Genomic DNA, 14,687 nt, shown 5'->3' with positions numbered 1-14,687 from the left:
ACTGTACTGTACTCTACACTGCACGGTATGATCTGTGCTCCCAGGACACTACAGGATCACAAGTGCACTGCCTGGAATGGCGTTATGAAGAATGAGGGAGCTAGTGATTGACCCAAAGTTCCTAGTCAGCCTTACCTTTAGAGCCCACTCACAGTCACTTATGGCCTCCTTGTATTTCTCCAGTTTGATATAGGACTGCAGAGGAAAAAGTGGGGGGGGGGGGAAAGTGGACCGATAGTATTCAACATACTGTTTTTAAGTTAACTAAAGTGAAGTGAAGCTGAAATTAAGTTGAGAGTACTTGTGCTCTGTTGGTATACAGCGGCTGCATGTCTCGTCGCTCGTCTAAACCGTCGCTATAAAGCTTCACAGCCGTCTCGTATTCTCCCTGGGCGTATGCTTCGTTCCCCTTTTCTTTAAGGGCTGAGGGAWTAAGGGCATAAACAAATACAGTGTCAGGTTAAAAACAGCTGAATTAAGAGAGACCCTAATTAGGAAATTGCAAGAGCTAATCCATGCTAGAGAAATGACTTCGTACACACCATTTGCTTTCTCCTGTCTCATTTGTCTCCTTTTGTGTCTGTCCTCTGCATCGCTTTCCATCATTTTCATGAAATGATCTACAGAATTAAGGAGAAAATAAAACAATATTCTCAAACAAGTGTTTTATATGGAATGTAAAGTCTACATTTCTAAACGGCGAAATTAGATAATGCATTAATGAGAAGAACATTTGTGGGTGATTAGTGGTCAGCTGGTCACATAGTAGTTCAGTCTTGGAGTTGCACTAAACTTTGCACTAAATTATGTTAAATACGATGGGAATCCTTTGGGATTGACTCTATTCCACTCTTTGTACCTGAGTACAGTACGTGTACTGATATTCCATTTTACACTAGGCACAGAAGAGGACCATGTAAGAAGCAGAACCAATTGAAATGAATTACAATTGAATTGGGTACTACAGTACATACTTTTCACAGGGGGGGATTTAGAGAGGACTAACTGGATTACGAAAAAGAGAAATGATTTGGAAACATAAGCACAGGCACAGAATACATTTGAGGACAAACAAAAAGAACTACAGGAACTTATTCAAGAAAGATCAAGTGTAATATATTATAAAAAATAAAGCGAAATAAAGGGATTTGGGGAAAAATGCACCAAACTATTTTTTAATACTCAAAATAGAAATGCTATCAAAAATAATTTACAGAAACTTGTTACAAATGACGGAGTCTTCCATGATTCACCAAACAATATTTAGAAAGAGGAACCAAAGTACTTCCTGCATAAGTTTTTGTTTCAGTCTCCTCCATCTCCACTAACTGAAGTTAATTGTAAGGATCTTTTTCTATTAATAGTGTCAAATTAATAGCTGTACAGAAAGACTCATGTGAAAGCCAAATTACAGAGGAGGAACTTCTTGATGCAATTAAGGCCGTTAAGTCTGTGAAAACTCCAGGGCTGGATGACTTACCAGTTGAGGTATATCAAACCTTTTTTGATGTACTCAGAGGTCCGTTATTAACCTGTTTTAACCACTCCTATAAAAATGATAGACTATCAGATACTCAGATTTCAATATTACTGAAACAAGACCCAGGTGGTAAATATAAAGATCCAGTCCACCTAAAAAAAATGGAGGCCCCTTACATTGTTGTGATGCCAAAATTCTAGCAAAATGCATAGAGCATAGAATTGAAAAGGTATTGTCGGATATTATTCATCCTAATCAAAAAGTTTTTTTAAATGGACGATACATTGGAGATAATATAAGACAAGTACTGGAAACAATAGAAAACTATGAAAAATCTGAGAAACCGGACCTGGTATTCATAGCTGATTTTGAAAAGGCCTTTGATAAAGTAGACTAGAACTTATATATAAATGGACTATTTTCATTTTGGGGCATCTCTTATACAATGAGTTAAAGTTATGTATAGTATACCCAGGTGTAAAATAGTAAATAATGGCTACTTCTCAGAAACCATTTTTATTTTATTTAACTAGGCAAGTCAGTAAAGAACAAACTATTATTTACAATGACGGCCTACTCCGGCAAACCCGGACGACGCTGGGCCAATTGTGCACCGCCCTATGGGACTCCCAATCACRACTGGATGTGATACAGCCTGGATGCGAACCAGGGACTGTAGTGACRYCTCTTGCACTGAGATGCAGTGTCTTAGACYGCTGCGCCACTCAGGAGCCCAGTATTAAACTGTCAAGAGGAGTGAAACAAGATTGTCCACTATTGGCATTAGTATTTATATGGCCATCGAAATGTTAGTTATGAAAATTGGATCCAACAATATCAATGGGCTAGAAATCMAGGGCTTAAAAACAAAGGTGTCCTTGTACGCTGACGACTCATGTTTTCTTTTAAATCCGCAATTTGTATCCCTGCACAGCCTCATAGAGGATCTAGATCATTTCTCTAACCTCTCTGGATTACAACCAAACTATGATAAGTGGATCACAAAAAAATGCTAACTTTTACATTTCCCTGTATTTTACCAATAAAATGGTCTGACGGTGAAGTGGACATACTCTGTATTCATATCCCGAAAGAAAGAAACGATCTCACTACAATACATTTTTATAGAAAGGTAGCAAAAATAGATAACATCTTGCTACTATGGAAAGGTAAATACCTGTGTATTTGTGGACAAATCACCCTGTATAATGATTTAGTCATATCCCAGTTTACCTACTTACATATGGCCCTGCCTACACCGAATGACTTGTTTTTATAATTATACGAGCAAAAGATATTCCTCTTTATTTGGAATGGCAAGCCAGACAAAATTTAAACCCGCCTATATATATATAATGAATATGAATTTGGAGAGCTGAAATGATTAAATATTCAAGAATTTAACCTCTACACTAAAGGCTTCAGACATACAAAAGTAGTATTTAAATCCGAACTGGTTTTCCAGCAGATTAGTAAGAATGGCTAACCCCGGTTTAAAAAACTTCCCTTTTCCCTTTATTCAGATTACAACCTCTCACTTTMGTTTATTTGAAAATGAAATCATCTCCAGAATATCTCCAGCTATTTTTTTTAAATAAGCCATAGAAAGCTGGTTGCAATTTCAGCTTAATCTACCAGAAAAGACCGAACAAATATTACAACAAATATTATGGTCCAACTCATATATTGTAACTGATAAAAAAAAATGTTTTTAAATCTATCATCTTTGTTAATGATATCATAAATTGGACTGGTGGAGTTATGTCACACATGCAGCTAACAAAAATATATGGAAATGTCTGCTCTATCCAAAAATACAACCAACTGATTGCAGCATTACCGTGAAAATGGAAGAGGCAAGTGGAAGGGGGAGAAGATAAGGAACCTGTCAGTCAACCCTACATTAAAGACCAAATTTGGTTAAAGAAAATTGTGCTAAATAAAAAAGTATACCAGTTTAATTTAAGGACCCAAAAATGAACAGCTGCGCCATACAGTTTGCAAAATAGTTGGGAAGAGATTTTTGATCTACTGATTCCATGGCACATGGTTTGTGAACTGATTCAAATTATGATATAAAATTCTTGCAATCAATAGTATGTTATGTATATGGGGGACACAACCATCCCAGCTCTGTAGATTTTGCTGCGATGAGACAGAATCATTAAATCAATTGTTTCGGTACTGCCCATACGTAGTTTGCTTTTGGTCATAGGTTCAGGAATAGCTGAAGATTTGCAACTTTACCTGGAGCCAACTCTGCAAATAGCACAAATATAATACTACTCTTAGTAAAATTACAGCAGGGTTGAAAAAGATATGGTAATTAGACATCAAAACGGGATGTTTCACAGGGATAGATGGGAGGGGTTGAGAGTAGCTGAAGGGTGGGACTAAAAACAAATAAAACAAATAAAAAATGATAACTATTGTAAAATATACAGTGTCCGTAAAATGTATATAGTATGATTAAGCTGGAAGTAGAAGCCTAAGCATTGTCGTCCATTAGTTTACTCCAATTAGGGGAGGGGTGTATGGGTTAGGGGAGATTGCATCATTTCCAAACAATTACAATGATAGAACCCCCAATATATCTGCAATATTAAAGCTAATCTAACTCCTAACAAAAAAGAAAATACAATTTAATAAAACACTGTTACCGAACCTTGACAGGCTGATCTTGGTAATCCAGTCAAGGGTATTGACATCCATATGCTATTGAATTGGAATTTACTGTGTGGTGCAATTTACTAGGTTTGAATCGTATTTATTCTGAGTAAAGCCGATTGATGTTTAGGGATGTATTTATTTATTTTAAACAAATGTTTAGGGATAGTGCAATTAAAGGTGGAGTTGCAGATTAAATAGACCCAGTGCTCTGGGCAGTATGATGTAGTACCATGTAAGCACTTGAAGGGGCAATCTGCAGTTCAAAGAACAACAAAGTGGCCATCCCGCCAGCGTTTTGGTAAACAGCTGAGGGACGTGGCTGGAGAAATGTAAACACTCTCAAATTCATAGACAGAGCTATGGATTCAAGGACTGACTGACCATCCATGAGATCAAAATGATAGTTTTAACTKTGCTTTGAGGCTATACAGTGTTTGTTGACAATAACATTGTTTACAAATCGCAGGTGGCCCCTTTAAAGGGACGAATCCTAACTTGAGATACATGCACTGTAATACAGAGCCAGACGCTACCCAAACTTTTCRTGTTTGATTTATGCAAACACTTTTCGTGTTTGATTTATGCAAATGTGAAGGACATTACGCTGCTTACTTATTAGCGAGTACCACTTCCTCCTGACTCGGCTCATACCGAGGCTTGAACCCATGATCTCTGCCTCGTAAACACGGACCACTGCCCTACTGAACCATCTTACCCAGTAGCGCTACCGAAAATCTAGCTATTTGTCAACGCAAGTGGAGACACTTCAGGTGAGTTTCACAGATCGCGATCTGCTACACATCTTGAGTACCATGCTCAAATGAAGGAGTGGTTCCTAAATGATTGCTTATATAGTTGTTCCAAACCTTATAATCTCATCATACAGCAAAAGAGAGACCCATTTTAGCTCTACACACCTGCACTTGAACTGGGATCATTTTGTGAACCCTGAAATAAAAGAATAGAAGAAAAATATTCAAAAACACACGTTTCTGCAGCGTCACATCAAATTACTCAACTGTAACTTCTAAGACCAAAAAAATCTAATTAGCCAAACGAAAGGATGCTAAAAATGTACCTGCTGTTATACAATGCACACGTAACCAACCTATTACAGACCACAGGAAAGACCTCAAGTAGATTGGTATACAATCTGAAAAGTCATTATGTGCTTGCTTTGTGCAGAGCGAGTGAGTATTGAGCTGTTACCGTCGGTGCAGGTGCCTGTTGTGAGCGATTGGTGTTTATCACYGTCCTGTTGAGGAGTGTTTTGCATGGTTCCTCCTTCTCCTTCAAGGTACTTATGTAGCAATCAGCCTTTTCCACAGCTCTCTGCTGAGACGTTACATCAGAGGAGTTCAGATCCTTGACCAGGTCGCCTGTATAAGAACATCACAGATTACACAGAGTAAACTAAAGAGATTAAATCAAATACAATTTTATTTGTCACACGCCCCCGAATAAAATGGGTGTAGTCTTTACCGTGAAATGCTTGCTTACGAGCCCTTCCCAATGATGCAGAGTTAAAAAATAATAATAAAAAGGAAATAATAACACAAGAGGAATAAAATACACAAGGATGAAGCTACAGTATATATATATAGAGAGTACCGGTACCAGATCAATGTGCAGGGGTACGAGGTAATTGAGGTATGCATTTACATGAAGGCAGGGTAAAGAGACTAGGCATCAAGATAGATAATAATGAGAGTAAAAATAAAGAACAGAGTAGCAACAGCATGTAATGACTGTAAAAGTGTGTGTGTGTGTGTGTGTGTGTGTGTGTGTCGGTATGCATGTGTGTATTTGTGTTGCCGTTATACGTGTGTGTGTGTTATCTACATGTACTGTATTGTATGTGTGTGCATGTATGTAATGTATGTGAATGTGTGGGGCTTTTGTGTGAGTGTCAGTGTGTGAGTACGTAACGTGTATGTACTGTATAGTCTTGTGAGCGTGCATAGAGTCACTGCAAGATAGGGTCAGTGCAAATTGAGCGGGTAACCATTTAATTAACTATATAGCAGTCTTATGGATATGGGGTAGAAGCTGTCGCAGAGCCTGCTGGTCCGAGAGTCGATGCTGAGGTACCGTTTGCCGGACAGTAGCAGAGTGAACAGTATATGGCTTGGGTAGCTGGAGTCTTTGGTCATTTTTCACGCCTTTCTCCGACACCGCCTGATTATATTAAAAAATATATATATATTTAACCAGGTAGGCCAGTTGAGAACATGTTCTCATTTACAACTGCGACCTGGCCAGGATAAAGCAAAGCAGTGCGACACAAACAACACAGAGTTACGCATGGGATAAACAAACGTACAGTCAATAACGCCATTAAAAAATCTATATACAGTGTGTGCAAATGTAGTAAGATTAGGGAGGTTGGGCAATAAATAGGCCATAGTGGCTAAATAATTACAATTTATTATTAATACTGGAGTGATAGATGTGCAGAAGATGAATGGGCAAGTAGAGATACTGGGGTGCAAAGGAGCAAAAAAGAAATAACAATATGGGGATGAGGTAGTTGGGTGGGCTATTTACAGATGGGCTGGATACAGGTGCAATGATCGGTAAGCTGCTCTGACAGCTGATGCCTAAAGTTARTGAGGGAGATATAAGACTCTATCTTCAGTGATATTTGCAATTCGTTCCAGTCATTGGCAGCAGAGAACTGGAAGGAAAGGCGGCCAAACGAGGAGTTGGCTTTGGGGATGACCAGTGAAATATACCTGCTGAAGCGCGGAAGGATACTTTGTTGCGAAATTAGAAGCTGATTCTAGATTTAATTTTGGATTGGAGATGCTTAATGTGAGTCTGGAAGGAGAGTTTACAGTCTAACCAGACAACTAGGTATTTGTAGTTGTCCACATATTCTAAGTCAGAACCGTCCAGAGTAGTGATGCATAGAGGCTAGAATGACTACAACGTGACTGCTATGAAAGTGAACTGTGTTTATGCATGATCAGGGGTGTATTCATTCCACGGATTCTGTTGAAAAACGTTTCTTAAATAGAAGAAAACGAAACAGGCATAAAAATACCTGAATTTGACCAATACACCCTAGATAAGCTAGATGCAGACACGAGTGTGCAAGGGGGTATTGCATGTGTCACTGTCTATCATCTAAAATGTTTATCTCTACCTGTGTGCACCTACATTGTAAACGTTCATTCATAAACTAGGTTGTAGCAACCTCATGATAGGTATAGGGAAAATTCTAGTATCATGTAGTAGCCTAAATCTATGTTTCATTGAACTGGGTGCATGGAATGTNCAGTGATATTTGCAATTCGTTCCAGTCATTGGCAGCAGAGAACTGGAAGGAAAGGCGGCCAAACGAGGAGTTGGCTTTGGGGATGACCAGTGAAAAATAGGAAGCTGATTCTAGATTTAATTTTGGATTGGAGATGCTTAATGTGAGTCTGGAAGGAGAGTTTACAGTCTAACCAGACACCTAGGTATTTGTAGTTGTCCACATATTCTCAGTCAGAACCGTCCAGAGTAGTGATGCTAGACGGGCAGGCATTGAATGTCAATGTATGGCATTGAGGCTCGTCTGGAGGTTTGTTAATACAGTGTCCAAAAAAGGGCCAGAAGTATACAGAATGGTGTCGTCTGCGTAGAGGTGGATCAGAGAATCACCCGCAGCAAGAGCGACATCATTGATGTATACAGAGAAAAGAGTCAGCCCGAGAATTGAACCTTGTGGCACCCCCATGGATAATGCCAGAGGTCCGGACAACAGGCCCTCCGATTTGACACACTGAACTCTATCTGAGAAGTAGTTGTTGAACCAGGCGAGGCAGTCATTTGAGAAACCAAGGCTGACATAGAGGTCCTGGATGGCAGGGAGCTCAGACCCAGTGATGTACTGGGCTGTCTGCACCATCCTCTGTAGCGCGTTGCGGTTGAGCGCAATGCATTTGCCATTCCAAACGGTGATGCAGTCAGTCAAGATGCTCTCAACAGAGCAGATGTAGAACTTTTTGAGGATCCAAGGGCCCATGCTAAATCTTGTCAGCCTCCTGAGGGGGAAGAGGCACTGTTGTGCTGTCCTGGCAGCCTTGCGAGTGTTGGCTTGTTGAAAGAATTTACTCACATTGGCCACAGAGAGCGAGATCACACAGATTAAAGGGATAGTCCACCCAAATGACAAAATTACATTTTAAGCACTCAGACAAGGTAAGATACACTGTATATACTGCTTCCAGAGTAAGGAAACCAGCGACATTTCGTAATTTGGGTAAAATATCCCATTAGATGTGTTGACTTTGTCAAGGTTGTAGCCTGCCTTCAGCAGTAGACTATTCTTTATCACTGCATTACCCTGAAATGACTGTGCGCCTCACTGATCTAAAGTAGCTATCTAGCTATTGTAGACGATACCCTATCAGGAATAAACAAATAAAGGTGAAACAAATAAGGGTCTTTCCATTTAATTTCAATCACTTTTTGACTGCACCCTTTTTGAATTGAACAAAACTTACCATACATATTTGCTCATGGTAGAAGTGGTCAGAAAGTAACTTTTTAGACGTGAATGCCAAAATACACTGCTCAAAAAAATAAAGGGAACACTAAAATAACACATCCTAGATCTGAATGAATGAAATATTCTTATTAAATACTTTTTTCTTTACATAGTTGAATGTGCTGACAACAAAATCACACAAAAATGATCAATGGAAATCAAATTTATCAACCCATGGAGGTCTGGATTTGGAGTCACACTCAAAATTAAAGTGGAAAACCACACTACAGGCTGATCCAACTTTGATGTTAGAAGACTAACTGGATTACGAAAAGAGAAATGATATTGGAAACATAAGCACAGCACAAATACATTTGAGGACCAAACAAAAAGAACTACAGGAACTTATTCAAGAAAGATCAAGTTAATATATTAAAAAATAAACGAAAAAAGGATTTGGGGAAAAATGCACCAAACTATTTTTAATACTCAAAATAGAAATGCTATCAAAAATAATTACAGAAACTTTTACAAATGACGGAGTCTTCCATGATTCACCAAAACAATATTTAAAAAGAGAACCAAATACTTCCTGCATAAGTTTTTGTTTCAGTCTCCTCCATCTCCACTAACTGAAGTTAATTGTAAGATCTTTTCTATTAATAGTGTCAAATTAATAGCTGTACAGAAAGACTCATGTTAAAGCCAAATTACAAAGGAGAACTTCTTGATGCAATTAAGGCCGTTAAGTCTGTGAAAACTCCAGGGCTGGATGACTTACCAGTTGAGGTATATCAAACCTTTTTGATGTACTCAGAGGTCCGTTATTAACCTGTTTTAACCACTCCTATAAAAATATAGACTATCAGATACTCAGATTTCAATATTACTGAAACAAGACCCAGGTGTAAATATAAAATCCATCCACCTAAAAAAAATGGAGCCCCTACATTGTTGTGATGCCAAAATTCTAGCAAAATGCATAGAGCATAGAATTGAAAAGGTATGTCGGATATTATTCATCCTAATCAAAAAGTTTTTTTAAATGGACGAACATTGGAGATAATATAAGACAAGTACTGGAAACAATAAAAACTATGAAAAATCTGAGAAACCGGACCTGTATTCATAGCTGATTTTGAAAAGCCTTTGATAAAGTAGACTAGAACTTATATAAATGGACTATTTTCATTTTGGGCATCTCTTATACAATGAGTTAAAGTATGTATAGTATACCCAGGTGTAAAATAGTAAATAATGGCTACTTCTCAGAAACCATTTTTATTTTATTTAACTAGGCAAGTCATAAAGAACAAAACTATATTTACAATGACGGCCTACTCCGGCAAACCCGGACGACGCTGGGCCAATTGTGCACCGCCCTATGGGACTCCCAATCACACTGGATGTGATACAGCCTGGATGCGAACCAGGGACTGTAGTGACCCTCTTCACTGAGATGCAGTGTCTTAGACGCTGCGCCACTCAGGAGCCCAGTATTAAACTGTCAAGAGGAGTGAAACCAAGATTGTCCACTATGGCATTAGTATTTATATGCCATCGAAATGTTAGTTATGAAAATTGGATCCAACAATATCAATGGCTAGAAATCAAGGCTTAAAAACAAAGTGTCCTGTACGCTGACGACTCATGTTTCTTTTAAATCCGCAATTTGTATCCCTGCACAGCCTCATAGAGGATCTAGATCATTTCTCTAACCTCTCTGGATTACAACCAAACTATGATAAGTGGATCACAAAAAAATGCTAACTTTACATTCCCTGTATTTACCAATAAAATGGTCTGACGGTGAATGGACATACTCTGTATTCATATCCCGAAAGAAAGAAACGATCTCACTACAATACATTTTTATAGAAAGGTAGCAAAATAGAAACATCTTGCTACTATGGAAAGGTAAATACCTGTGTATGTGGACAAATCACCCTGTATAATGATTTATCATTATCCCAGTTTACCTACTTACATATGCCCTGCCTACACCGAATGACTTGTTTTAAATTATACGAGCAAAAATATTCCTCTTTATTGGAATGCAAGCCAGACAAAATTTAAACCCGCCTATATATATAATAATGAATGAATTTGGAGAGCTGAAATGATTAAATATTCAAGAATTTAACCTCTACACTAAAGCTTCAGACATACAAAAGTAGTATTTAAATCCGAACTGGTTTTCCAGCAGATTAGTAAGAATGGCTAACCCCGGTTTAAAAAACTTCCCTTTTCTTTATTCAGATTACAACCTCTCACTTTCGTTTATTTGAAAATGAAATCATCTCCAGAATATCTCAGCTATTTTTTTAAATAAGCCATAGAAAGCGTTGCAATTTCAGCTTAATCTACCAGAAAAGACCAACAAAATTACAACAAATATTATGTCCAACTCATATATTGTAACTGATAAAAAAAAATGTTTTTAAATCTATCATCTTGTTAATGATATCATAAATTGGACTGGTGGAGTTATGTCACACATGCAGCTAACAAAAATATATGGAAATGTCTGCTCTATCCAAAATACAACCAACTATTTCAGCTTACCGTGAAAATGGAGAAAGCAATGGAAGGGGAGAAGATAAGGAACCTGTCAGTCAACCCTACATTAAAGACCAAATTGGTTAAAGAAAATTGTGCTAAATAAAAAAGTATACCAGTTTAATTTAAGGACCCAAAATAACAGCTGCGCCATACAGTTTGCAAAATAGTTGGAAGAGATTTTTGATCTACTGATTCCATGGCACAGTTTGTGAACTGATTCAAATTATGATATAAAATTCTTGCAATCAATAGTATGTTATGTATATGGGGACACAACCATCCCAGCTCTGTAGATTTTGCTGCGATGAGACAGAATCATTAAATCAATTGTTCGGTACTGCCCATACGTAGTTTGCTTTTGGTCATAGGTTCAGGAATAGCTGAAGATTTGCAACTTTACCTGGAGCCAACTCTGCAAATAGCACAAATATAATACTACTCTTAGTAAAATTACAGCAGGGTTGAAAAAGATATGGTAATTAAGACATCAAAACGGGATGTTTCACAGGGATAGATGGGAGGTTGAGAAGCTGAAGGGTGGGACTAAAACAAATAAAACAAATAAAAAATGATAACTATTGTAAAAAAATCAGTGTCCGTAAAATGTATATAGTATGATTAAGCTGGAAGTAGAAGCCTAAGCATTGTCGTCCATTAGTTTACTCCAATTAGGGGAGGGGTGTAGGGTTAGGGGAGATTGCATCATTTCCAAACAATTACAATGATAGAAACCCCAATATATCTGCAATATTAAAGCTAATCTAACTCCTAACAAAAAGAAAATACAAATTTAATAAAACACTGTTACCGAACCTTGACAGGCTGATCTGGTAATCCAGTCAAGGTATTGACATCCATATGCTATTGAATTGGAATTTACTGTGTGGTGCAATTACTAGGTTTGAATCGTATTTATTCTGAGGAAACGCCGATTGATGTTTAGGGATGTATTTATTATTTAAACAAATGTTTAGGATAGTGCAATTAAAGGTGGAGTTGCAGATTAAATAGACCCAGTGCTCTGGCAGTATGATGTAGTACCATGTAAGCACTTGAAGGGGCAATCTGCAGTTCAAAGAACAACAAAGTGGCCATCCCGCCAGCGTTTTGAAACAGCTGAGGACGTGGCTGGAGAAATGTAAACACTCTCAAATTCATAGACAGAGCTATGGATTCAAGGACTGACTGACCATCCATGAGATCAAAATGATAGTTTTAACTTTGCTTTGAGGCTATACAGTGTTTGTGACAATAACATGTTTACAAATCACAGGTGGCCCCTTTAAAGGACGAATCCTAACTTGAATACATGCACTGTAATACAGAGCCAGACGCTACCCAAACTTTTCTGTTTGATTATGCAAACACTTTCGTGTTATGAAATGTGAAGGACAATACGCTGCTACTATAGCGAGTACCACTTCCTCCTGACTCGGCTCATACCGAGGCTTGAACCCATGATCTCTGCCTCGTAAACACGGACCACTGCCCTACTGAACCATCTTACCCAGTAGCGCTACCGAAAAAATAGCTATTTGTCAACGCAAGTGGAGACACTTCAGGTGAGTTTCACAGATCGCGATCTGCTACACATCTTGAGTACCATGCTCAAATGAAGGAGTGGTTCCAAATGATTGCTTATATAGTTGTTCCAAACCTTATAATCTCATCAACAGCAAAAGAGAGACCCATTTTAGCTCTACACACCTGCACTTGAACTGGGATCATTTTGTGAACCCTGAAATAAAAGAATAGAAGAAAAATATTCAAAAACACACGTTTCTGCAGCGTCACATCAAATTACTCAACTGTAACTTCTAAGACCAAAAAAATCTAATTCCAAACGAAAGGATGCTAAAAATGTACCTGCTGTTATACAATGCACACGTAACCAACCTATTACAGACCACAGGAAAGACCTCAAGTAGATTGGTATACAATCTGAAAAGTCATTATGTGCTTGCTTTGTGCAGAGCGAGGTAGTATTGAGCTGTTACCGCGGTGCAGGTCCTGTTGTGAGCGATTGGTTTATCACGTCCTGTTGAAGATGTTTGCATGGTCCCCTTCTCCTTCAAGTACTTATGTAGCAATCAGCCTTTTCCACAGCTCTCTGCTGAGACGTTACATCAGAGGAGTTCAGATCCTGACCAGGTCGCCTGTATAAAGAACATCACAGATTACACAGAGTAAACTAAAGAATTAAATCAAATACAATTTTATTTGTCACACGCCCCCGAATAAAATGGTGTAGTCTTTACCGTGAAATGCTTGCTTACGAGCCCTTCCCAATGATGCAGAGTTAAAAAATAATAATAAAAAGGAAATAATAACACAAGAGAATAAAATACACAAGGATGAACTACAGTATATATATATAGAGAGTACCCGGTACCAGATCAATGTGCAGGTACGAGGTAATTGAGGTATGCATTTACATGAAGGCAGGGTAAAGAGACTAGGCATCAAGATAGATAATAATGAGAGTAAAAATAAAGAACAGAGTAGCAACAGCATGTAATGACTGTAAAAGTGTGTGTGTGTGTGTGTGTCGGTATGCATGTGTGTATTTGTTTCCGTTATACGTGTGTGTGTGTTATCTACATGTACTGTATGATGTTGTGCATGTATGTAATGATGTGAATGTGTGGTCTTTTGTGTGAGTGTCAGTGTGTGAGTACGTAAGTGTATGTACTGTATAGTCTTGGAGCGTGCATAGAGTCATGCAAGATAGGGTCAGTGCAAATTGACGGTAACCATTAATTAACTATATAGCAGTCTTATGATATGGTAGAAGCTGTCGCAAGCCTGTTGGTCCAAGTCGATGCTGAGGTACCGTTTGCCGGACAGTAGCAGAGTGAACAGTATATGGCTTGGGTAGCTGGAGTCTTTGGTCATTTTTCACGCCTTCTCCACACCCCTGATTTATTTAAAAAATATATATATTTAACCAGGTAGCCAGTTGAAACATGTTCTCATTTACAACTGCGACCTGGCCAAGATAAAGCAAAACAGTGCGACACAAACAACACAGATTACCACATGGATAAACAAACTACAGTCAATAACACAATAAAAAATCTATAACATGTGTGCAAATGTATAAGATAGGGAGGGGGCAATAATAGGCCATAGTGGCTAAATAATTACAATTTATATTAATACTGAGTGATAGATGTGCAGAAGATGAATGGCAAGTAAGAATACTGGGGTGCAAAGGAGCAAAAAAAAACAATATGGGGATGAGTAGTTGGGTGGGCTATTTACAGATGGCTGGATACAGGTGCAATGATCGGTAAGCTGCTCTGACAGCTGATGCCTAAAGTTATGAGAGATATAAGACTCTATCTTCAGTGATATTTGCAATTCGTTCCAGTCATTGCAGCAGAGAACGGAAGGAAAGCGGCCAAACGAGGAGTTGGCTTTGGGAGACCAGTGAAAGAATTGAAGGAAGATAGCGTGAAGCTGATTCTAGATTTAATTTGGATTGGAGATGCTAAT

At 38.3% G+C, this 14,687-nt stretch overlaps 1 protein-coding gene across 2 annotated transcripts in view; it reads right to left on the bottom strand.

The window, feature by feature from the left end:
• Window positions 1-14,687, bottom strand: part of ttc12 (tetratricopeptide repeat domain 12) — a 51,842-nt gene that overhangs the window by 35,258 nt on the left and 1,897 nt on the right. The window contains exons 2-6 of one of the 2 annotated variants that reach the window (XM_023967283.2): window positions 5,360-5,529; window positions 5,068-5,098; window positions 543-620; window positions 302-423; window positions 136-195 (exon numbers count right to left, since the gene is read on the bottom strand). In XM_023967283.2, the coding sequence (XP_023823051.1) occupies window positions 136-195; window positions 302-423; window positions 543-620; window positions 5,068-5,098; window positions 5,360-5,529 (461 nt within the window). Of the gene's footprint in view, window positions 1-135; window positions 196-301; window positions 424-542; window positions 621-5,067; window positions 5,099-5,359; window positions 5,530-14,687 lie in introns of those variants that run through there. The other variant, XM_023967284.2, reaches the window with a different exon arrangement.

This window comes from Salvelinus sp. IW2-2015, linkage group LG22 (assembly GCF_002910315.2).
Source record: "Salvelinus sp. IW2-2015 linkage group LG22, ASM291031v2, whole genome shotgun sequence".
In the NCBI taxonomy this organism is placed as follows: domain Eukaryota; kingdom Metazoa; phylum Chordata; class Actinopteri; order Salmoniformes; family Salmonidae; genus Salvelinus; species Salvelinus sp. IW2-2015.
This window is presented reverse-complemented; position numbering and strand designations above follow the sequence as displayed.